This window comes from Otolemur garnettii, unplaced genomic scaffold (genome assembly GCF_000181295.1).
Source record: "Otolemur garnettii isolate 467f Iridium unplaced genomic scaffold, OtoGar3 scaffold00049, whole genome shotgun sequence".
NCBI classification, from domain to species: domain Eukaryota; kingdom Metazoa; phylum Chordata; class Mammalia; order Primates; family Galagidae; genus Otolemur; species Otolemur garnettii.
This window is the reverse complement of record NW_003852444.1, coordinates 9,841,344-9,867,697: the sequence shown is the minus strand read 5'-3', so window position 1 is coordinate 9,867,697 and position 26,354 is coordinate 9,841,344. Positions and strand designations below refer to the sequence as shown.

Below are 26,354 nucleotides of genomic sequence, written 5' to 3'. Positions count from 1 at the left end.
GGAGAGCTTTTGAAATTGCACACAAGCACTTCAAAGGTAACAGTGATTGGAAACACCTGCAAGAAATTCATCACTTTTATTAAGAAACAATGATTGTATAATTCAAGATAAACCCCAGATGCCTGATGAGTTGTTTTATAAGGTATAATGGTACAAAGACTCATTCAGTTTGGCAAAACATTTTATTCACAAAAATCTCCTTTTCCACCTTAACTTTCTACTCAAATAACTCATAAGGCTGGAAGCTGATGTTTAATATTTACCCAGCTCAGAATCTGAATACTCACTAATATCTTCTGGCTGTTGTACATTCCACCGCCATCTACCTTCCCTCCCCCAAAACGTAATACTGAATGAAGAGCTCAGAGGCGGCATACATAAAATCCTGCCACTTGGTTAGGAAATCCTACTTCTAAAATCATCCTCTTTTATTGGAGGATGAGGCTATTCTGTGGTTTGAAAGCAACTGGCACAGAAATGACTTGTAATTGCAAGCCATACACATAAAGCCTTTTTTTTTTTTTTTTTTTGAGACAGTCTCACTCTGTTGCCCTGGCATCAGCCTAGCTCACAGCAAACCTCAAACTCCTAGGTTCAAACAATCCTCTTTGCTTCAGTCTCCTGAGTAGCTCGGACTACAAGGACCTGCCACAATGCCCTGCTCATTTTTAGTAGAGAACAGGATCCTAACAGTAGCTAATGGTAGACCTGCTTGGATTACAGGTGTGAGCCACATCACATGGCCCACAAAGATGTTTTTATTGCACTAGGGAATAATCACCATTACTCTCCGGTTCATAGGCAACCTTACATCTCAAAAGATACTAATAATTCAGGGTGTCAAAAGAATTATTACAATTTTTTTCTTTAAAAGTATGGACCTTATTTCTTCTAAAAGATCAAGGATTCTTTTCTCACCCATTACTGGATCCCTTGCAACTTGCCTCATTTTATTGAAATTAAGTAATCTGGATAGGATGGTTAGTGATTTAAATAGGTAAAGCTCAGGGAGAAGTCTCCGTATGATACTCAGAATAGACAGACAGACAATGATCTCCAGGCATCAGCCAACACACACTAACTGTACCAGCTAGGAGGGGTGGGGCTAGTCACTCCAGGGAGCTCAGTACCAAAACTTTCATGAATCTTTAATGCTCTAATAGGTATCTCCAAGCCCTTTCTTCCTGAGCATTAAATATGTAAGATGCTCTTCCCTCCTACCACCGGGCAATCAAGACAGTGAAAAGCTAGGAAGTAGGCTGCATCCTGACAGCATTTCCTGGCGTCTCTCCCCCCAGTATTCCTCTTTTCCTTCTCTTGCTTCAAATCTTAGGAATGTTTCCCTTCATTCACTTTCTTGTCAACCAGCTGATGAAGAATGGGAGCAAGGTATCAGGAACGATGAAGTTTCCAGAAACTTCAGAGAAGAGATGCTGGCAAGAATTCATTTATTCATGCAAAAAAAATCAGACATGCTACACCAGGGCTGGTGATATGGAACTAAATAAAACATGATCCTTGGCTCCTTTTGTCCCTGGAATATCTGTTGTTGAAGAAAAGAGAGAACATATCATAAAGCCACGAGGGGCCGGTCTCTCGCCCGGCCTGGTACACGGTGAACATAATTCAAAGCTTATGACTAGTTTATAAGTTCATGACTTATAAACATTGTTTTTACTCATTTTTAAATGGAGTACTAGTCGGTAATAATAACGAATGGATTTCACCTAAATTGACAGTTCTTTTGATATAAGAATGAACTGCCACAGATAAGATTCAGCCACATTTTTTCAGGAGAAAGCTATTGAGACCAAAATGCTTTAGTTACATGATAAGGGCGGAATTACTCATAAGTCTGTTTACTGTAAGCCAAAGAGAAACAAAAGACATTAAATGTAGAATCTTGATTTCAGATTTCTATACCCTGGTTCTTCTCCATGTGTATTTGTGTATCTGCTTAGGTCAATGCCAGCTGTACCAGAAATCAGCATGTCTACAGCCCAGAGCTGGTTCATTGGTTTAGAAATCTTCCCAACCTCATGCTTTCTAATTCCCTCTCCATAGGCATCTGGCATTGTGGAGTGAAGTGAGCCAACGACAGGGTAAAAAGAGCAAAATGAGAAAATGATCAATTTTCCAAATATAAAAGAAAATGATGATGAAGATTCTCAGCCCTCTCTCTGAACAGTAACAGGAGACAAAAACCATTTCCACATAAACCCTTAATGTTCATACTCATCCACACACATAGTATCCACATACCACGCCAGATATTCTCATCCTTAGAAATGCACACTCCTAATATCAATGTTTATAAGAATGCGTAACAAAATACATGCTGTGCAGATATAAATACCCTGTAAAAATCCACAAAAAACATTCGGAGGCCCCAAAGAATAGAGGCATAAACAGATATGCAATTATAGGTTTTCCTCAGTAGAAAACACTGCAAGTAAATGGAGGTTTCAGTGAAGACACTGGAGGTAGGGGTAGGAAGTGAAAAAGAACAGAGGAAAGGTGCCCACGAGAGGACCACAAAATATCTATTGGAATCCTCTAAAAATATGTCTTCTTTGCAGAAGAATAGAAGAGATTAGCTCTGGATGGTAAAGGTCAACTCAGCTTTTGTGGTTTTTCTTCTGTAGCACTGACCACATTAAAATCCTGCAGCATTTCATTTTGGTTAACTGGAAAAAAAGAAGGAAACAAAAGAAAACAAAGCCAACTATTTGGACTGTGTCTAAATGCTTTAGAATACTTCAGGTTTCTATCAAGTACATTAATAATTGTTTTAGTTGGATGAAAAAGAAAACAACAAATCAAAAATAAATTACTGATAAACATGAAAAAGATAACACATGACAACAGAATTTTGGCAAAGGACATGTAGGCATGGAACTAATATAGTTTAAATATCCGTTTTCTCCTGTTCCTTTATTTATTACACCCAAGTTGTTCAGTGGGCACAGAGGTGTGCGCACCACACACACACACGCACACACATGCACACACACGCACACACACTCCACATTTTCTGGCTGTGTCCTTTGCTATTTGCTTTTTGCTCCAGCATAGAGTTTTAGATGTTTTAAACATCAAACTCTTTTGTAAACAAACTCTATCCTCTATCTCTGAAGCACAAAATTAAACAGTTTTGACCCCAATAAAGAGGAAAAGCATTTAACAAACATTTCTCCTCCAGTTAGATGAGTAGGCTCTGCTACAAGACGGTTTACTTGCTCTTTTGATAAATCAGTTAACGGAGGGGAATGAGTTGTGTTTTTTTTGTAAAGAGTAAAGTATTAACTACTATCCTTTAGACATACTTCCTTATGTCTAATACTGGAGGGTAAAACCAGCTGACAGGGCATTTCGGGCATTCTGTTCCTCCACGCGTTTGCTGTGCTGTCTGCGAGCTCTAATCTAAGATCTGTCCATATGCATCCTCCTATTAAACAGAGCAGCCGGTATTCATGCTGAGAGGATTATAAACACGCTCTAAAGCCAGAGTCTAAAACCTAATGGGCCCCAGTGCTGTCTGTGTGCATCAACATGGCTCAAATAGCTGCAAGTTGTAATGTGTTCCCATCAACAGAAAAAGGGTGACATTATGTTATGTGAAGCTGTACCTTGTAAGAGTTACTTAGACTCCAGATATGTAGCAGTCAGATAGCCCCTAGGGACAGGTTCTTCTACTAAGCAATAAAAGTAACTTTGGTTGTTTTCATTTTCAAGAGGTTATTTAACACTTGGACATGTACAGCACCATCGATTCTAAGGAACTCCACATATTTCAAAGTTAGTGGCTTTGATTCTATGAATGGGTTCACATCTAATTCAGCATTGTTTAGAAAAGACCATTACTGGCACTTGGAAGTTGTCAATGTCCAAAACAACAATTCACTTGGCAAAATCAGTGACTGTGGGTGAAGAAATAGTACCCATATTTTAAGTAACAAAAATCTGAGGCAGTTTCAATGCCTTCTCCATGCAACCGGGTGGTTCTAAGATATTTATCTTCACTGCTGCTGCTCGAACCTACCAAAGAATAGCTCCAGACAGTGGAATAATGAGCCCAGGAAACCTGGGGAACTCCATCTCAATTTAAGAACACAATTTACACCCAGAAAAAAATGGGGAAGCCTTTGTGTCTAGGCAAAAAGAAAGTGGCCAGAAGTTCAGCTGCTCACTGAAGAGCATCCACTGGTGTGAGGTTAACCAAGGTCCCACCTAAGTGAAGCAAGGGGAAATCAAAGCACACTGACTTCTATGCTCTTTGATTGCCGAGAGCCAACACGAGAGCAAAAATGCCACACAACCACAGTGACAGCAGTCCTCTTTCTCCGGATTATCCTGTACGTATGAGGAAAACCAGACCTTTGAAATGATTAGCAAGAGAGAGGCATGTTTCTACATATAATAAGCACACACCACCCTTCCCCCCAGTGCACATCTAGAACATTAAGATACCTTATAGGAAATAAAAGAATCGCTTTCAATTGTAGTTGTGATATGATCTGATTTAAACGTCACACCCACTACATACTTTAGTCTGTTCATTCACCTGACTGGTCACTCTATCAGGGTCATCAGGCAAAGCTGAATCTCCTGATTGCAAAGCCTTTCAAAGACTCCCCTCCTACTTGGGACCCACCCACTCAGCCTGTGAATGCCTGGCTGGGCCTCTGGGGGAGCAGGGTCAGCTGCGGCAGGGTCCTCCTGCTGTCACCATCTGGGCCTAGGCTAATGGGCTTCCTGGGCAAAAGCCTCCCTTCTCCTGGTCCGTAAAGGACCTTTCTTTCTTTTTAATCCTGTGCCCAAAATGAGACATGCTGCAGGACTGTTCTAAGTACAAAAAGCAACAGATGGGAAAGCATCTGACTTTTGCATAGGGACAAGAAAAAAAAAGCAAACTGCGGAAGTGAGTCGTCCCACCAGCATCTCTGGCGCTCGGTTCCCAGGGCCAGCTGCTTCCTCCCAGCAGGCAGGAGGAAGTCTGGCCCTGATGTTACTGGCGTCTCCGTCTATTTGGCCACTTGTGTCTTCCTGGTAATGATGGCACCCAGGCTGTCTGACTGACTAAAGCCTGCTGCTGGAGAGTGTAGAGGGGACAGGAGGAAAACAGGTGAGACCACGGGATGACAATGACAGCTATGGCAGAGAAACGTCAGAATAGCAACAAAAGGGATAATCTTGTCCCACAGACTACCGTCCTGGGGACTCAGAATTCAATAAAATAGTACTGAATATTATGGTAAACAAAGAGAAATAACAAGTGAAAAAGCTGTTCAGTAGTACAGATCTCTTCTCTCTGTGTTAGGGTTGAGGGATTTCTACTCAGAGTCTACAAATGTTGGTCTGCACAGCCATGAGAAAGTCGAGAAGCTGCCTCCTCCTGAGATTCTCTGGTGCATGTTTGATTCAACGCCAAGGGAAATTCAGCATTAACACAATGACATGGTGGCTAGACCCTGGCCAGACCCTTCCCTCCCCGCAGCACCGCTCTCTCCTCCAGGCAGACCTCAGTTCTGCTTGACATCCTTCTGAGGCTGTCGTTTTGTGGTCCCTAGGTTGTTCCACACCTCTGTGTACATTAAGGTCCCGATGAAGACAAACAGGGTGCCCAGCCAGTGCCACAGAGTGAAAGGGTTCTGGAAGTACAAGATGGAGAAGATGAGGCTGACGAACTTGCGCAGGGTCATGACGAGCGTGACAGTGAGTGAGGCGCACTCGGTGGTGAGGATGAACACGCCTCGGATGCACACGTACCTGGAGGGGAGGGGTTAAGGCGGTTTCGGTACCGTGTGCTTGGGGAATCCGTGGGGACGCTGAGTCTGGCATGGCTGTCAGCTTAAATTTCCATTTTCTAAGAAAACATAAGGGCCACGAGGGTCTGCCGTGGCTTCTCGGGGGCTGTGCTCCTCAGTGGATAACCCCCGCTTCCCCCTGCCGAGTTCCTGTCCTGCGATTCCATTTGGGATCCTGAGAACTGCTAAAAACCTCCTATTAGGCTTATTCTAGATTCTTCCCACAGTTTCCAAGGGAGGTCACCTCTGAGGTAATGACAGAGGGTGACACTCTTGGGAAGGGTGATACTATCCACATTTATTTTACCTTGGTCTCTGCCCTCTGCTCCTCCCCCTAAAAGGAACTCTGTATGCAAATTGATCAGGTGACTTCAGAGAAATAAGGCCAATCTCAATCTCTTTCACTATTTCAAAGACATAATGATTTTCATAATCAATTAAATATCATTCAAAATAACCATTTAAAAAAACTAAGTCTTGATTAATTTGAAATTCTTTCAGAACCATGTGAAAATTGGAAATATACTAGGATACCAAAACACCCCAAATTGAAGTCACAGATCATTCACATTGTATACTAGTTTTTAGTCAACCCAAGGACTCCTGTACTTCCACCCAGAGCATTTCATTCTGCTGCCCTGGGGCTTCTGACCAATTGCCCTACTACTCTGTCCTTTGCTCTCTACAAACGAGCTCCCTGAATGGGTCTCTTTGTCTCTGCTTACTGCAGGAAAAATCCAGGCAAAAACCAAAATCAGGGCAGCACCTGTGGCTCAAAGGAGTAGGGCGCCAGCTCCATATACAGAGGTGGTGGGTTCAAACCCGGCCCTGGACAAAAACTGCAAAAAAAAAAAAAGAAAACCAAAATCGTGTCACTGTTCTCCAAAAGAAAAAAATAACCCTGTGCCAAATTAACCTGGAGAAGACACACACCTGGCAGAGGAACCCAAAGGATACTGAGTGATGACGTTCATGAGAAGGTAGAACCACATGATGGGCATCGTCATCCCGAGCACCGGAACTTGATACAACTCTGCAACGATTAAGACAGGATATGGACAAATCATTTTGGACAGCAAAAGTTTTCATCTTTTGAACAAGGTTACCCAGACTGCACCTAATATGGGCAGCAAATGTTATCTCCCCTGCAGAGAGATTTGAGCCACAAACCACCATACTTGCCTTGATTCCAGCCTGTATCAGCCATAAGAGTCATTAAATTGATTTCTTAAAAGAAAAGATAACTTGTTCAAATTTTTAAATAAACTCTTCAGCATTCACCTGAATCAGGTCTCACTAAATAAAAAAAGACTGAAGCACAGAGAAGTTCAGAAAAGTATCGGCTTAACTGGAAATCCACACAAGATGAGGCAGACAGACAGGACCTCAACATCACTCGGAAATATGTTCACTCTTCTTAGTAACCAAAGAATTACAAATTAAATTAGATTATACTGTTTTATATCTACTAAATTAGCAATTCAAAATCTACAAAAATATTCTAACTGGCACGTGGTCGTAGAACTGGCAGCCATTCCTTTGGTAACGGTATGAATTGGAATTATTCTTTTAAAAATAAGTTTCATAATCCTTCTTGAGGGACCATAAAAATATTCATAACCATCCTTAGTAATTAATCCTAGATAATTCAAAAGAGTAAAAAAAAGGTCTGCATTCATTGCAGTACTGGTCACAAAAGGAAAAACTATGACTCATAATCAATAGATGTCAGAAAATAGGGCAATGGCTATGTCAGCAAAGGTATTATAATTAGATGAGGCATTATATATTCTATACAAACAAAATCATAGAGATCGTATAGTCACATGAAAAAACTCAGAGTAGAAGTGAAAAACAAATATAAAATTATATCTACACAAGGATGACAGCTAAGTAAGAATTACAGCCTTGGAAGAAAACCAGTGAAATGAAATTAGCAGACGTGTAGGCCAATAGAACCGTGAATAACTCTTTCCTCTAAAGATATTCTTATGTTAGTTTTATATAATGAGAGTGGTACACTAAATATTTGGGAGGAAATAAAATATCTAAGATCAAAGAGAATAAGGACATAGTAATCCTCAAGGGGTCAATTTTTTTTTTATTTTGCTAAATTTAGTGTTTGAATTATTAGCATAATTTAAGCAATTCTGATAAAGTGATGCTGAGATCTGTCAAGGAAATAAACGTTAATTTTCTTTTGCCAAAAATGTCACACACACACATATATATACATATATACATAAAAACTAAATCTTGTAACTGTGTTCTTGACCAGTGGGTAATGCCTATAATCTTGTATTTCACTGTCTTTGATATACTTAGCAAGTATTGACAGGAAAAGGAAGTTAAGTGTGATTACTCTTAAATAACTTCAGGGACCCACAGTTATCAATTTATTGAGAAAAACACAATCAGCATGACATAAAAAATACTCACATGGATTTTAACTCTCTTGGAAAATACAAGGGTCTCAGATATTTAACCTCAAGAAAATCCAGAGAAGGAAAATGTATATTTAATTTGGGGATGATTCTGAAGAAGATGAAGGCAGATTCTGAGAAAATGTTTTATCTATAAATACCTAGCCCTGTGACCTTTAGAAGATGCATTCTTTACCAGATTTTCTTACTGTAAATCTATCCAGTGGAATTTGATAATATTTTTATTTTAATAGACTTTTTCTAGGCAGGGATTCTCAGAGATCTTAAAAAATGGCTGTGTTAAGAATCAGAAATGATTCTCTGAGTAATTCAGAGCCTTACAAACTTCCATCCGCACTACCTGCTTCACATTGTTTTTTCTTGGACAAATGGGAAAGGTAACATTACAAACGCCAAGAGCACGTGTAACTTTACAGTTCACTCTCAGACAGCAAATTAATGTTTGTGGAGCACCTCCTGTCATTCTACCAAACGTGCTTACCATTCAAGGAGTGTGCCACATAAAGCCTTGACCTTAAAAGTGATTATCTGCTCCTTGTGTGTTCATTTGTCTGTATAACACTCTATATCTATTAGAGAATCAGATTATACAAATGATTTTATTCACATTAACTGACAACCTATAGCTAATTTATTAAATGGCCACTTAAAAGAGTAATAGCTAATTTACTCTAGACCCTTGAAACTAATTTTGCTTATTCCTGCTGTCTACCTAATCTGCACTAAGAGAAAAGCCCTGCCATCATTTATTATATTCTATAGCTCCCCTCTTGCTCTGCTTCAAGCCTGCTCAGGCCGGATCTACAAGCAGCTCTATCTTTCATGGCAGAAAAGGCTGAACAGCAGCAGAGAGAGCTGGAAGGCTGCCCACCTTCACAGAACTCATCTCAGCAGCGTGCCATTACTATTTGTTTGCATTTGCAAAATATCAAATATTCCACACTCAAATGCAAATATAAATTCCAAAGCAAAATAGAAAATTTGAAGATATTCTCTTACTTCACTTGCAAATAACTGTGAGAAGCACCTACAAAAGCTTTTCCTGCTGCACCTGCTGATTAATGGCACTGTATTCCTGTGCCGGAGTGCAGACAGTTACAAGAGGGAAAGACGATTTGGGTAAGATCATGAAAATTGCTGTGATCAAGTCAAGAGTGAAACTGAGACTTCGCTGCAGACACTGTCAGGTAATCCTGCCACATAACCACAAACTCACCAGACTTATTGAATAGAACTGCATGGTCATAAATATCAGAAGCCAAGAAGATGAAGCCAGGAAGCGGAAGGGCGTGCTATGGGAAGAAATAGGTCACATAAATTTAAGCGCAAAAACATATTTAATAATTAGAATAGCTTTACAATGAGCAAAAGTTGTACAAGTTGTTTGACAAGAAATATCAAGGAAAGCAATTAGACTTAAATTAAATGTACACAGTGCTTCTGGCCACTGGACATTACATGATATATCAAACCCATCACAGATAAGCAAAAAAATGGAGCCAGCCTCCTTTCTTTGACAAAAGGGAATGGAGAAATTTAAACACATAATCATTCAGCCCAAATGGATTTGTGACATTTTATAATACTATTTTTGAGAAAGGTTAGGTAAACATATTAGATTTAAAACTATAGAGAATGCAAAAGCAGCATTCAGGGGATTTAGGACACTAGTGGGAAAAGACATTAGAGGATAATCTGAAGTTAAAGAAAAAGAAATGAAGACATAGGCTCGGTGCCTGTGGCTCAAGTGGCTAAGGCGCCAGCCACATACACCTAAGGAGACAGGTTTGAATCCAGCTGGTGCCCACCAAACAACAATGACAGCTGCAACCAAAAAATAGCTGGGCGTTGTGGCGGGCACCTGTGGTCCCAGCTACTTGGGAGGCTGGGGCAGGAGACTCGCTTGAGCCCAGGAGTTGGAGGTTGCTATGAGCTGTGAAGCCACAGCACTCTACCTAGGGGGACAGCTTGAGGCTCTGTCTCAAAAAAAAAAAAAAAAAAAAGAAATGAAGACATAAATAAAAACAGGTTAAAGAGGAGGAAACAAACAAAGATTAAGGGGCTTGACGACAACAACCCAACACCACTGCCACCTCCCCAACAGTGATAATGAGTCACGGCTGACATCTACTGACCAATTAACATGTGCCAGGCTTTATATAAACAAAACTGTGAATCAAATACAATGTTTAATTTTAAAATTCCCAGCCACATACTGTAGCTCCAATTAAATATTTCAAATTGCTTATTTGCAACTTCAGTGCTAAAAGCTGGCAGCAAAGTCACCCCTAGGGTGACTGAACATGGAGGCAACTACCTCTCCCTAACTTTGAGGGGCAATGCTCTGGTACATCTCAATGGGACAGGGGAGAGAGAGGGAAGCTAGAGGAGGTGGCACTAGATCAGCAGTTTAAAGCAGTTTAAAGCTCTATCAAACGAATAAAGCCCATCGGGGGGACTTACTTCTCTCACCCCATTCTCCGCAGACTATCCCACAGGATGCCTGGCTACACACATTCCCCTTGGGATGCTGCTTTTAGAGCTTAGTTTCCTTTTCCAGGTTTCCAAGTTGCTTTTGACCTGACTTCATTGTAAGAACATTGCAGGTAAAGGTTTCTAGTCCCTTGAGGTTTTCCCCAGTTAACTGATACATTTATTCATTTTGATTGATCATGATCATCTTGTGTAGAGAGGACCGTAGCTCAGAAAGCACATTATCACCCTACCAACAGTACTTCAGTCTACCGGCCTCAAAGTCCTTTACTGATAATACACTGATCCTTCAACGGCATCAGAAGGATGGCATATTTCACTTGAAATAACATACTATAACTCAGGAATTTTCATCTTCCCCAGGTTTAAGAAGTTGCTTACATTATAAAACAAAGCCTCCTTGGAATGTTTCCCAAATTGTTTGTATAGAGTCTCTTGGAATATGCCCATCCTTGCTGACATCAGAAGGGCAAAAGTCAGTGCCCCAATACCTAAAAAACAAACATCAGGTTATAAGATGCCTACATTGGTTAATTTCCAGATGTTTTCTTAAAGAACATTTATTTATTGCTTTAAGTTCTATAAATACTACAAACTTAATGTAGTATACAAAATTATTAAAGAAATAAAAATCAACTACAGCATTACTATCCAATCCTTTACAGTTTTCTACATCTGTCTAGATTTATTTATGTAAAATATTTTTTTATACTAAGACAAGATCAGATTATACATACAATTATATACCTTGCTTTTTTCATGATCTTTTTTCATGGATTTTTGCCTTAAAATCATTCATTAATTTTTTCATAGGTTTGCTATAATGACTGTATATTACTCTATCATGAGTATGCCGCATACCTAAATGTCTTCTAATAAAAGAACGGTTAGGTTAGTTCCAATTATCTCACCATCAAAATCAATGTATATCCTTATATATAAATCTTTAAACAAATGTTGATTATTTCCTTAGAATAAAGGCTCATAAGTGGAATTACTGAGTCAAAGGCTGTGGCAATTTAAAAAATTCAATACACATTATTTTTCCAGGAATGCTGTGTCAAATTATACCCCAAAGAGTTTATATAAAAATACTTGTCTTACTCACCGTCAAAGGCAATAAGAGTAGCCATTTGTCATTTTGCCAATATGATAAGCCAAAAATAAAAAGGCAGTGCATTTTGGTTTCAACCTGTATTTCTTTGATTACTAGACTAGTGAGGCTGAATATAAACTTATTGGACATTAATTTTCCCTGTGAATTGTATGTCCATATCCTTTGCAAATTTTTCTCATTGGGTAAGGTATTTTTCTAATAGCTCATAATGATCTTTCTATGCTAACAGTAACAACCTAAAGGGATAAAGTTTCAAAAGTAAGAAGCAAGGAAAACACATTGCTGTTTCTCTTCCACTTGGTCAGTCTCAATCTGTTATCGTTACCACCAAAAGCACCTGAAAAGAGCTTCTCCTCTATGTGAAAAAATAGGAGAACAAAGCTCTGTGGGAGTTGCCTAATGAATTCCACAAAGAGGTATTTGTATTTTAAAAAGTTCCCCAGAAGGTTCTGATGATCAGTCAGGTGTGGGAACACTGCCATATGGAAGAAAATAAATCTAAGATTTACAAATGAGTCCCTTGGAAATGTAAAGGGTCAATTGCTCTAACGTGCCTCTCTTCTGCAGGAGCTTCAACTCAGCAGACAGACTGTGAAGCGATGGCGACACCCCAAGCACTGCTCTCAAAGGCTGTGATGGGAAAGTGGACATGTACTTTTCTGTGGCTACCAAGAAAAACATGGAACCATGTTGCAGAGCACACTGCCGTGGACACGGATATTCTTTTTTTTCATTTCTTGAGCACTAAGGTTCGATGATATATGATCTCAGCCAGGTACCTCGCTCTTCTATGGTATAATTTGTTTAGCCAAAGCTTCTTGCCAAGAAACATGTCTCTTAGGAGAAAACTCCACAAACACAACTGCAAAGGCAATTAGCTTTATTATAATTACTGTACTTGCCTAGTAACCACCACGCAAATGCCTGGAATCCATCATTCTCACTCAAGCTGGACTGGGAAGTCTAGGAAATAAGAAAATAAACTAGGTACAGAGACCAGACCACAGGCAAGGTGCCGAGATACAAGGGAAATATTTATGTTACCCATTTCCCTCCACTCTTTGCTTTCAGAATCCTTATATTACAAAAGGATTTGAATTTGTTCTATTATTAATAAGTGCCTGATAACTGAGCCCCAAAGGCAAGTAGTGAATATAAATGATTTGTGAGCTGATTCTTACCACCTGTTTTGCTGACATGAAAGTGCAAATAAATATCCCCACAGACACCAGGGCAATGGAGGTGTATTTGAATATACTGTATCTGCAAAAATAAGAACAAAAACACTTTAGGAAAGCACAGATATGAATTTCCAAGTGATAATTACAGCCAGATGGTGCATGGAAGTACAGATCACTAACATATGACTGAGAGGCTCACTTTCCAGCAGAGTCCAGGTAAGTATATACACGGAGGAATCAGGATAACTAACGGCTGGTTTCTAAACAGCACTTGTCCTTGGTGTTGTTTAAAATAATGTTTCCAATAGTTTGTTGACCAACAGATTATTTCATTGGAAAACAAAAACAGAAACAGATACAGACCAGATGATGCTCCAACCTGCTCTCCAGAGGCCACATGAAAGTCTGACCTACACTTAACTGGGATCTGTTGCTCTTCCTGTCTTTAGGGGGCTCTTATCAGTCATAAGATATGCACGTTCAAGAAGAAAAATGGACTATCAAGTACAAATAGCAGGATTCCACATTCAGAAAAAATCCAAATCATCCATCCTCTGAGCAGGGTATTAAAAAAAAAAAAATCTCTGAAAGACTTAATGTTGTTTTTAAATGTTGACATAACTGGATAAAGGGAAGCATATTCAATTCATTGAACCATGGGCAGTGATAACAGTGGCATTTCACATTAACTTAAATAGCATCATTAATATTCCTCTCAAATTCTTCAAAGAAGAAGGTCTGAGGAAAGACCTTTCTGAATTAAAAGAAATTCAGCTTAGAAGGTGAAGAGCTGAAATACTTTACTCAAATACATAGTTTTATTCTGGTTATAGTACCTAATAAAAGGCCAGTAGAACTGGGTAAGAAGTAGAGAAAAGGATGAAAAGGACCAAGAGGCTCATGCTAGAGGAGAGGAGTGGTGGAGGAAGGAGGCACTACTGGAGGTAGATATAAAAAATAATGAAACTCTGGAAAGTCAAGATGCAGAGGCTTACAACTCAGGCCCCCAAAGACTGAAAGGCCTGGTTAGGGTGAATATAAATTTGGTCCTCACATCTTGGAAAAAGGAGCACACTATGAACTTGAGGGCCTTCTACCCAAGATAAATAAAAGAAAATACTAAATTACCCATGCACTCTATTGAATAGTTAACTTATGAAAACGCCTGCCTGCTCTGTGGGTGGTACACACAGGAAAAAAAAAGGATTCATAAGGCCTAGATAGATAGATTCAAGATGACAGACTCAAAACAAGTTCTTAAGGGAAAGAGGTGTTTGAGAATTTCTTTTCTAATATGTTCTTTTGTATCTCTGTTATGGGTCTGTGGGAAGGACCACAGGTCTGTCCCAAGGGGAAGTCTACACTACCAAGAGGTACAATGTTTGCTCCAAATGTGGTACAGCTGACCACTGTACATGTACATTAAATGCAGAGAACTGAAGAAGGAACAGCCACAATGGTATTTATCAGTAAGACAGGACAATTGGCTTTTTATGACACAGCCCTTATTACTTAAAATCTCTAGGTTCATACGTTCTGAATTGACAGCCACTTTCCAGGCTAGCAGACAGAGTTCTAATACTGGGGTTGGATACTGAATACCTTGAAAAGTTGCCATCAACTTGTATAATCTTGGTCTTAACGGTGACAGTGAACTTGCCCTGAGACATTTTCTAGACTATGTATGCTGTCTCTCCCCAGTGTCCTTCCTTCTCAGAAGGGGTAAGGCTCAAAATGAAGGTGGGAAAAAAAAATACTTTTGAGAAAGCATTCTAGGTACTCCTGGTATTTCCCACCCCTGCCCCAGAGACAGCCTTTGGTGACAGTCACAAAGAACAGTTCTGAATCTTTCATCCCATCTTCTTGGCTATTTAAACCCTTGTTAGGAATTTTCTTTTGAATACAAATGGGTCACTACACTGTACTGATAAGCACCCTCTAGGACAGCACCACCCCACAGAGTCTGGGATCCTGGAAATGTTCCTTATCTGGACTCTCCAACATGGTACCAGTAGCCTGAGCTGGCTGCTGAGCATTTGAAATGGGACTGAGATTGAGAAATTAAATATTCAAGACTACTATTTTTAATAATTTCATTGTAAATGTAAATGTAAATGGAACATGTGGCCAGTGGCACCCATACTGCACAGTGAAGTTCACAGGTTAGGATGATGACATTCAATGATGATGGAGCTAATCAGTTCTACACAGAGAAAAGCCTTCTCCAAAGCCCCAGGCAGGGCCTTTTTCCTGGTCAAACAGCCTCAGGAAATTGCTTCATTGTGCACCACTGTCACAGGAAGAACTGGGAAAAGAGGCAGATGACCAAGAACTAACTTATCAGCATTCTGGGAAAAAGAATCCAGACACTAGCTTATGGAAGGCGGCTCAGGCCATCCTTCTATACCTAAAATATAAAAGTATATCATTTACCTTTTCTTCAAAATGATAATTCCGAGAATCATGTTAGCAATTAGAGAACCCTGTAAAAGATAACAACAGTAACAGTTTCAGTGTACTAGGGGAGGACAGTAACACGATCCAAGATGAATATGAACACAGACAAAGGTAAAACACGTGGAATGAAGGAGGCTAGGATGAATAATTAATGAGGTGCAGTTGTCCTCATCATGGCAAAAAGTATAGGTCATAAAAATATATCATGCAAATAACAAAAGCTTTTAAAGATGATAATGACAATAAAATGACTAATTCCCAGTAACTGGTCATAGTGGAAGGTAGGGTTAGCAGAAATAAATGACATCATAGACTGACTTTTGGCAAATTTTCCATCTATCTAATTTATAAGAGCTTTTAATAAGCTTTTCCCCACCCCAGTTTTAATCTAGGAAGCCATGCAAGAATATTTCTCTTCTCTGGAAAGGTGTCACCCAATCAACAAGTGTTTATCAAAGTCTACTACGTGTTCAATGCTTTGAATGTCATCTTAATAATTATAATTAGCACTGGAAAGCCCTTCAGGAATAGCACAGTCAATCTCACAAATATCTCCGACCACTCGGAATGTTATCATTTCAGTTATCACCCATTTTCATTCTTCTGCAATCTTAACTACATTCTCCTGGAAGTCCTCCCTCCTCTTCAGGGAGCACCCTATTCTTATTTACATACACACAGACCTCTCATCATACATTAGGCAGAGAAGAAAACCTGTACTGCTTTGGGAGAGAGCCTACCTTCGTAAAGAATTTCCCTTCATTACCTCAAGTTTCTGCTTAAAAAAAATCAGAAAAGAGAAGTATCTATTTCATGTACTAGAAGTAAATGTAATTTTATGGAAGAAAGAAGTGGTAAGAAGTTAAATAACATTAATAGCAAATTTGAACATAAAATGAACCAGATGAAGGAAATGGACATTTCCGTCCAATGTTCCCATGGACATTTTGATTTTCTTATTCTTAATTACCCATTAGGCATCAGATAAATAAAAGTAAGCCATCCACTTTCAGATTTTTCTCTTTTTGTCTTACCTCTCAGATGAAAGCTGATCTTGCTTACTCATTCACAAAACTATTTATACACCCTAGACTTCATTTATTACAAGACCTTTCTCCTTTTGCCATGTATTCAATTTACCTACTTAAGTATTATTGTTCAGAGGAACATAACGCATGTGAGCTGGCAGCACTTACAGATCTAAATATCATATGCAGAGGCATGGCGATGTTGAGATTCAGGGCATAGTTGTTCACCACGCTGACGGTGAAGAACATGGCTACCATTGTAGCATAGTACCTGAAAGGCAGAGGAAACAGCACATCACACAGAATCTACTATTTTGAGAAAATAAAATATAGAAAGAAATATGTATTTCTGCTTAAAAAAGCATTTTTCTTGCTTTCTTTGCATTAAAAGATTGCATCACTCTTATGAAATCAAATACTAAGTACACATAAAAACGCTTCACAAAGCCTAACGTGGAAAAGGTTTGAATTATAGAATGTTTAAAAAATACTTTTAATATTTTTCAAGTATACACAGCAACTTAAAACTAAGCTTTAAGAATGTTACCTAATAGTCATCAGTAGTTTTTTTGAGTGGATGGTTTTTCATTATTGTATCAGTTTTTTGCATATAATTTTCATATACCTTTGAAGGACGTGAAATGGGTTAATTATCTCAAATATTTCTTGTATAAACGTGTTATACTATAATAGTATAGCAATACTATACTATTGCTTTTCACTATTTCTAAAGAAAAGATTTGCTAAGTCAAAGGTTACTTTCAGCCTAGCAACTGTTAAAATTATCCCATATTCTGAATCAGTGGCCTCTGAATTAATGAGGACATGATTCAACTTGTATATGTTATGCAAAACCATGGTTCTTATTTTCTGAGAATTTATAGCTCTCAAAATAAGAACAAAAACTAAAAAAAAAAATCCAGTAACACTAATAATTTAGAAAGATAAAGGGATAAATACAAATGAATACTTATGAACAGATAAATGAATTAAACAAATAATTTTACAGTTATATATCCCTATTGTGATATAGAAAATATGTAAGATACTTTTTTACATATTAGGTTAAACCATATAAAACTGCCATTTTTTAATAGGTCAAAAAATGTTAAGTATCAGCAATTTTATATGATTCAACTTACTATATTCAATAAGAGAAAAAATATTTAAAATAAATGGCTAATGAATATAGCTCAAAGGCAAGTAGGTGGTCCCACATGCTTCAGGAAATGCTGATCTTTGAGCAGATTCCCAACCATCTTCCACCTCTGCACATCTGAGGAATATGACAGTGCTGAGGCCCAAGTTATCATCCCTAAAGACCCAATCTGCGCTGCTGGTTAGATTTCACGCTACACACCAAAAGGAGCCAATCCAAGTCTACATTAACATAGTCTAGAAAGTTTGAGAAGCCTGACAATGAATGCAGAACTCAATATGTCATACATGAAAAATTACTTGCAACAGCTTCTTCACTTCTAAGTAACATACTATTGGTGACTTCACAAAGTTTCTTGCCAAATTTTCTGTCCTGTCTTGAAGAGGTGCCATTTGAAGATAAAGTGAGTTAGTGTCAAAGTCTTTCAGGATAACTGATTCAGTTATTCTGTGTTGCTGCCTACATAGCACTGCCTAGAAACTGTCTACGGGGATGAATGACATGAATAAGATTCTGATTATGGAACATACAGAAAATACAGAAAATAAAACAGTCATCACACACAGGACACACATGGGAGGATGCTGCTACGGGGAGCCGTGAAGCACATGCTGGGGAGTTTGGACTTTATCCTGAACATCGTGGTCACCACTGAGAAGGGGGGAGGGTGACGTGATAAAATGGGAGAAGAGGAAATGGAAGGATGAAGAGGTAGGAGGCAGAGGGGCCAGCGAGCTAGATAGGGTGACAGGGAAAAGAGGGAATGGGGAAAGAAGGTGAGAGGAGGTGGGAGTCAAAAATTGCTGGGGTCTCCTGTGGTGATATAAATGCTGGTCTTTAGCAGCAGAAAATTTTATGCAGATACTAAAGCCAATGACAGAGAAAAAAAAAATCAGGATATTTACCATTGCATTAGGAAACTTAAAACGTGGAAAATCCAGCCACGTTTTCTATAGCAGCCTGTTCAGGAACACCAACACCAACAAGGATGAGCCTTAACTTTAGTACTTGGATACATTCACATCCAAATGGCTCTCTCAAAGGAAGTAAGAGACACTACCCTACTAAAACTCACAAATGGATGAATTGCACTTTTTCTTTTTTTTGAGACTGAGTCTTCACTGGGCTGCAGTGCAGTGGCATCATCAAAGAGGCTTTAAAGAACTCAGGTTCAGGCCATCCTCCTGCCTCAGCCACCTGAGTAGCTGGGACTACAGACCCCTTACCATTCTACCTGGCTAATTTTTCCATTTTTAATAGAGATGTGGTCTTGCTATTGCTCAGGCTGGAACTCCTGAGCTTAGGTGATCCTCCTTCAGAGTGCTCTGATTATGATGGCCTGGATTATACTTTTATCTCAAGACTCTCACAGCAGGAATGCTGAGTTTTCAATGTATTGTTTATTATAAGAACTGCCCTGTTTTCCATTTGGCCTCAGGAGTACAGTTATGCAAATTCGGAATAATGGACAGAGATCTGCCATCAACAATTTTGACCCAGCTTGCCACTCCTGTTTTTTTTTTTAATTAATATGAAATTTACATAACAACCAATTAACCATTTCCAAGTGGAATAATTCAGTGGCATTTGGTATATTCAAAATATTGTATAACTTCCACCTCTAATTATGTGCCAAAGAGGTTTACTTTTAAAAAGGAACAGTGATACCATTCTTAGCATGTTTGATAACTTTACCAACACAGAGGACAGCAACACAATTACGAAAAATTTGGAGTCACACTAGGCCTTCTGACTTACCTTATTCTATATACTCTCTCTCTATCGTGTCCATCAAAGTTATTTTAAATCTTGTGGCAGGAATTTTATTCTAAAAATAGGTTCTCTGCAGTTTTGCAACATATTAACTTCAGAAAATGAATTATTTTACTGATATCTTTGATATAAATCTTATAATAGAATGTATCATACTCCTTTTATACAGGCATTACCTCTGAACTAAAAAAAAAAAAAGGTAAAAGACTCCGGTGTGCCATACCTTATGGGGATAGCTGGTGGCTTCCTTCCTAAATCAGCTTCAAAGAGGAAGCCTTCCACAGCAATAAATAAAAACTGTGCGAATGTCACGATGTTCCCACATCCTGGGTGCTTCCTGTATAGTGAATAACAAAAAGGGGGCGGAAAGGCATAAAAACTGAGCTGAAGGGCACTAAAATGCATTCTTCAGAACAACAGGGAGGATAGATTTCTACTACCCACTGTCCTTCATGTTGGTTTTCATACCCCATGGATCACACACATTTACGTTTACCTCACAGGGAAAGATGTCAGCTTCCTTATTTCTCTCTTCCCTAGGTGTAGCAGGCCATGAGGAAGAATTACTCTGACATACTTATTCCTAGAACTATGATACAGCTTTCCTAGTAAACTGCAGGAAACTGGTCATATGTCCTGGTTGGGATCTTCCCTTCACCAAAAGGCCATTCTCTAGTAACGACCCTAGTCAGTCAGCCTAGGTAGCAAAGCTGGGACAGATAAATGCTCAGGTCTTCTGGAGTATCTATCCCTCCTGACCAAGAGTCGCCGAGACTGCTTTAAATGAAGAAATGTACTTTAGACAACCCGCAGATTTGGTTCTTGAGGTGGGTGGGGATTTACTTTTTTAATAAGCATAAAGCACAGATATGCACACAGTACCTAAGCCAGTGGAGAGCATACCTATGGAGGGGGATTAAGAAGAAAAGATCCAAAAAGCACCCAGCGTGGGGAGTAGTGTGAGGACAACAATGAAGAAAAGACTAAGAAACATTGCTGTGGACGACTCTTTTGCACAGCTCTTAAGACGTTGTTTTGAATATACTCGGTACTCAAAAAGTGTCTGTGGCATCCAGCCTCTCAGTGATACAATGGCTCAGGATTCTTGCATGGCGACTGTTAGGAAGGAACAAGGTTATAAAGCAGAAAAATTCCTTCTGACATCCCTCGAGGCATTCTGTGAAATGCCTTAAAATAATTACAGTTTTCTTCAGTCAATTATGGAAAGAAGAACAAAGTGGCCAGTCTTCCTTGTCCCCCTGAAGCTTCCAGATTTCATATGCAACTGATATTCACCGGCCGTCATAGTCTAGAGTTTCGTTTTTTAAAAGTATATTTTGCTTTCTGTTTGGAATAGATTTTCATCTTGACCAAAGGCATTTAACTGAAGCTAGTGAATATACAGACTGCTTTGTTATTACACATTAATATAGTGATATTTTTCAAAAACAACTTCATTCTCTAGTAGTAGTATGAATATTAAACAGTAATGCAAAGATATAAAATCTTAAATATACCTAGGCATAAAAATAGGCATCCCCGGGCACCTGCCATTCTTGTACACAGCGAGGCTTACTAACTGAAGCAGAACTGCTGCTACCCTTCAAGCTCTGCTGGCTATGACGGTTTTCTTGAAAACTATTGCTTTATGTTCAGTTCAACAGTTTCTCTTTTAGCACTTCTTATGTTCAAGGGACAAGGCTAAATATTTCAGGAATCCATAAATAATCATATAAGACATTTACCTTATTCAAGGAGCTAATTAAAACCATCAGCCTAAATATGAGCAACAGGAGAAGGAAATTTTTAACTCTAGATGGTCATTGGGACAGTGCTTTGCAACTCCGGTCAGGCCCCCTTTTAAAAACCCATATAGGGGAAGAGGCTCACTGTCCCACCTGTGACTTGATCAGTTTGGGGTAGGGACGTGGAATCTACATTTTATCAAGCTTACCTCTTGACTCTAAGATGCAGCCAGAGTTGAGAACCACCAGTCTAGGTCTGGGGAAAGGGCCAGAGTGTGCATGTGTGTGTAAGGTGTACAAGTAATCCTCACATACTGACACGAGGTTGAGAACCACCACTGTGCTCCAATCACAGTTAAAAGTACACACTGACTGAGAGATCCAGCTCTATCTCTTACCCTGAGACAGTGGCAGGTAATCAAATTATCTAAGTCTGGTTTTCTTGGCCTTAAAATGTGGACAGTATTAGCACCTACTCACCCTTAACACAGTGTCTGTCACAGACAGAGTGAAAAAGGAAAACAAAACCATGATGACCAGTGTTTAGAATCTTATATATTTAAAGATCTTTAAGTATAGTCACTCCTTTAAAGACCATATTGGCCAATTTTTCTCATCTATCAAATGAAAATGTTATTTTATTGTTGTAGAAAGAACTCTGTGAGAAAATACACACGAAGTGCCCAGATTTAACTTTGGGTATAATACAAGATTTCACCCAGAAGAGTTCAAAAGTTTCTTTGTTTTCCCTTCTATTTCTCTTTACTAAAAGCATAGGCCAATTAAAGAATAATTATCAAGAACTGATTAAGGGTAAAGTTAGGTGGCAGCTTTAAGATAACTCTCAACATGAATGAGAGTTGATACCTGCCCTCAAGAAAAATGGCAATACGATGAGCAAACTTGAAGAAGGAGACAGTTTAAAACCCCAGCACCAGAGTGGGATGGCTGGAGGATGGACCAGGTCACATTCATCGGCGTCCCCACTTCTGCAGCAGGATCAGACCTCCACTCAAGTCAGTGAATGGATGTGAGGATGCTTCATTTTAAGCAAATAGGACCCAGAATATTAAGATTTGTACAAACGATAAAAAGAATTTATTTCAAAAAATTCACTTTATATGTATATTTTCCATAGGATTAAAAAAATGCATTGCAATATTTTTCGACTTTATTTTATGGAGGTGGATATTATTATATCATGCTCATTTCATTGCTAAAGCCACCAAGGGTCATGTGGCACCAAGTTAAGTAAGTCTCCTGGAGTCAAACAGCAAATAAGTGGTGTTTGCAGACACCCTTATTATTAGTGCAATTAAGTGGGTTTGTGAGTTTTTAGTTCTATAATCATCACCACTGTCTAATTTTAGCACACTTACAAAAGACACCTCACATTATGACTCACTCCCCATTTCTCCTTTCTCTTAGTCCCCGGACAATTCTACTTTTTGTTTCTATTTTCATAGAATTTTAAAATCTAACTAATGTACTCATGTAATTAAAAAAAAGCTTGTAAAGCTTTTTAAGAACACATTGCTGTAGAGCTACCAATGGAATTATTTATTTTAACTTGGATAACTGATTTTAATACTTTAGAGTAAAAACTTAGATCCTTTAATGTTTCTTCTTGAACTTTATTCCTTAGAAATTATAATTGCTAACTGCAGCCTCTCTTACTTTGAATTCTCTTTGGCAAGAATTCAAAGTTTTATTTTTAAAAATGCAATTTTGAAGGGACAGAACTGAGCAGACAGTTTATACCTTTTGCATTTCTTTTGCTGAACTTAGGAAACTTCCTTATTTAATTCAAGATCAGGCACTTAGTGAAAAAGAAGATGTTTCAATGTGCTGCTCTGATGTAAGACATTCGGTATTTGCCTAGTGAGTTAGCTGATGTGTATATCCTGTTTCAGAAGTAGAATGTAAGCTCCCTAATGAGAGGGATCAGGGCACTCGTTCATTACTGCCTATCCGCACTGTTCACTGCATTGCGCTTTATATTTTATTATTGGTTCCAATTATAGGTATAACAATCAGAAAGAAAACCTAAATTTGTTTTCCAATTTGGGGAAAATGGTTAAGAATGTTCTCTTCTGCCTTCAAGTCACTTTGGCATTCATATTCAGTGTTCTATTTGCTACTTATTAGGGCACATAATGATCCTAGAAAGTCATATAAAAAGCACATTTCCCGTCCTATAAAAATTTATGAGCTTTCTACGCTGATGTCTCAAGATAAAGTCACAAATTCCAAGGCCGTATCTAGAAAGAACCTTAAAGACCATCTGGTCCAACCAGCTCTTACTTTATTGATCTGTAAGATAAGAAGTCATGACTTGCCTAAGCAAATTAGGAAAAGGCTGCTGTTCAGTCTTGTGTGCCATTGGTTTTATTAATGAATGTACCTGCTTGTCACTTTATAAAAATCCATTGTTTTCTGCAAGTATTCGGATTTACAGGAAAAGATAAATAAAGAGTGATGGTTTATTCAGAAATTATTCAAAGAATTCTTAATAGATGCGCCTAAACTGTACAATATCATTTTGTAAAGTTAGATTTATCTACAACTTTTCAGGAACATCTCATAAGGCATATCGGTACTGAAACCAAGTTGTTAGAAAACAAAGCCCACAGGAATATGTTTTAGGCTTTATAGACCCATCTTATTTAACCCTTCAAAACACTGGCAGGCTGGGAGAAGCATCATCCCCTTTTATAGATGAAATAGATGAGGGAGATGAGATACTTTAGTCAAGGGCTTACAAACTAGTAAAGAGAGGCTCCAGTTGTTTGCATATTCTGAAGTCATACAGCCTGAGGCAAGATTTCTTTTAATGGTATATTTAACACAAATATTATACTTTTATTCTCTGACCTTCATTTCCAGGGCTTACATGGTATCACTTTTTTATATTTTTAAATCAATTTCTAAACTGGCCTTACTTTGAAGTGTATCAGATTTACAACTGGATACAATTTTTATTTTTCATTTTCATCTCTTACTCCCAAGACAAATAACAGCTCTTTATCAACACTCTCTGCATAACAAACTTTCAAGCTCTGTAATAGCAAAAGTTAACCCAATGCAAAATTTACCTTAAGGTAAACCAGTTGCTTCAGAAAAGGCCACACACCAGGGGTATCAAATCAATGGCATCAAATAAAATACACTTCTAGTTGGCACCACATGACCAAAATCTTTGGGGTGCTCAAGTTCAAAACTAAGGGGGAGGTTGAAAAAAAAGCATTCGACTAGGAGGTTAGACATTTTGGATCCCATTTCTAGCTCTGTCACTTACAAGTAGTGCCACTAACTCCTTTGGATCTGTTTCATTTTCATCAAAACAGTGATTATAACTCCTGAGCTATCTCATGCATAGGATTGTTCAGATAGTCAATGGAGATACAGGTGGAGCATTCCTAATCCAAAAATCCAAATCCAAAATCCAAAATGCTCCCAAACCCAAAACTTTTTGAGCACCAACATGATGCCACAAGTGGAAAATTCCACACCTTTGCTTTCTAATGGTACAATGTACATAAACTTTGTTTCATTAATTATTAAAAATATTGTATAAGTTACTTTTGTTACTTTATATACAAAATGTATATAAAACATAAATGAATTCTGTGTTTAGACTTGGATTTCATCTCCAAATATCTCATTATGCATATGCGAATACTCCAGAATCTTAAAAAAGCCAAACTCTGAAACATTTCTGGTTCCAAGCATTTTGGATAGGGGATACTCAATCTGTAATGCATGGCTTCAAAAAGATGGAGCTAGAAAGCATAATAGGTGTCATTTTACAGCAGGAAGCCCGGACAGGCCAAGTGACTTGAAAAGGCCACACGGCCAGTCAGTGGATGAAACAGTCAAGACTCAAATTCATCAACACTTAACTTTTTAGTCCTTAGTCTTTTCCAGTTCACCTGTTGTCTCTTCTGTAATGACTTCTATCCACTGAATTTGCACATTTTTACTCAATATTATTTGCAAGCCACTTACACAAACTCAATCTAGTTTCCCTTTGGGAAAGTGTCACAGCCATTCCCAAATTAAAAAGTTACACTTGGAAATGCATGCTTCCCAGTTTAAAGACTATCATATCTTAAAACTGGAAGTGCTCTCTTGGGTCACTTGGACCAACCTTTTACATAAGAAAGAATCTGGGGAGGTGCCTGTGGCTCAGTGAGTAGGGCGCCAGCCCCATATACGGAGGGTGGCAGGTTCAAACCCAGACCCGGCCAAACTGCAACAAAAAATAGCCGGGAGTTGTGGCGGGCGCCTGTAGTCCCAGCTACGTGGGAGGCTGAGGCAGGAGAATCGCCTAAGCTCAGGAGTTGGAGGACAATAAAGTGAAACTCTGTCTCTTAAAAAAAAGAAAGAATCTGTTCTACCACATCACTGACATGTATGTCTGGGCAAAATACCCTAAATCATCTCTAAGGCCAATATAACAAATGCTATCCAGGATACTTGAATTCAAATGAAACTTTGTTTGCAGCATGTACAAAATCAGACTGCTTTGTTAAGTCAGAATGCTATGCTCAAATCAAGCATGTGCCATTAACAAGATCAAGAAAAGAGCTGGAGTTGGATGGGAGGGAAGAGAGACAGTGGTTTGATGGAGAAACCCTGGTATTCTCACTTAGCTCTCTGCCGACCTTGGGTCGGTCACGTGAAAAACTCTCCAGGCTTCAGTTCCCGGACTGTGGAGAAGGGGTGATGACAGCAACATCCTGAGTGTCCCTCTCACCCGGATGCTGTGAAACTGTTAGACCGGACGTCACACTGACAGTGCCCAGGGTGACGGAGCAGGGATCCCAGGCTGCCCAGACCCGACCGGGGGCTCGGGCCGACCCGCCCTAGACCGCCGCACGCGGGAGGATGGGGACGGAGGGTGGGCGCGGCGTCCCAGGGGATGGAGTGCCGGGACGCCCGGGGAGCCCAGGTCACTCACCGGGCCAGGAGCTCTAGGAAGATCACGTTACTGCAGCAGCCTGCAAATACCAGGCCCACCGCGAAGGCCGGGCGCATGGCTGGAGCAGGGGAAGGGGAAGGAGCGCGCAGAGGAAGCGCCCGCCTATACCGCTACCCCAGGAAGCCGGCCAGCTGCCCCGGTAGCGACCCAGAGCATCGCACCGTCC

The 26,354-nt window shown here is 39.2% G+C and overlaps 1 protein-coding gene across 2 annotated transcripts; it reads right to left on the bottom strand.

Moving 5' to 3' along the window:
• Positions 1-26,354, bottom strand: SLC35B4 (solute carrier family 35 member B4). 2 transcript variants are annotated; one of them, XM_023514234.1, is made up of 11 exons: positions 26,168-26,354; positions 19,683-19,796; positions 16,696-16,798; positions 15,476-15,525; positions 13,043-13,124; positions 12,764-12,824; positions 11,126-11,235; positions 9,468-9,543; positions 6,765-6,840; positions 5,522-5,769; positions 1-56 (listed from the first exon to the last, which is right to left on the bottom strand). In XM_023514234.1, exons 1-10 carry the CDS (start codon positions 26,242-26,244, stop codon positions 5,523-5,525), a joined length of 996 nt encoding a protein of 331 aa, XP_023370002.1. In that variant the 5' UTR covers positions 26,245-26,354; the 3' UTR covers positions 1-56; position 5,522. The 2 variants fall into 2 exon arrangements, with proteins under 2 accessions (XP_023370002.1, XP_003791656.1); XM_003791608.3 differs by lacking the exon at positions 1-56 and having other exon boundaries at positions 5,294-5,769.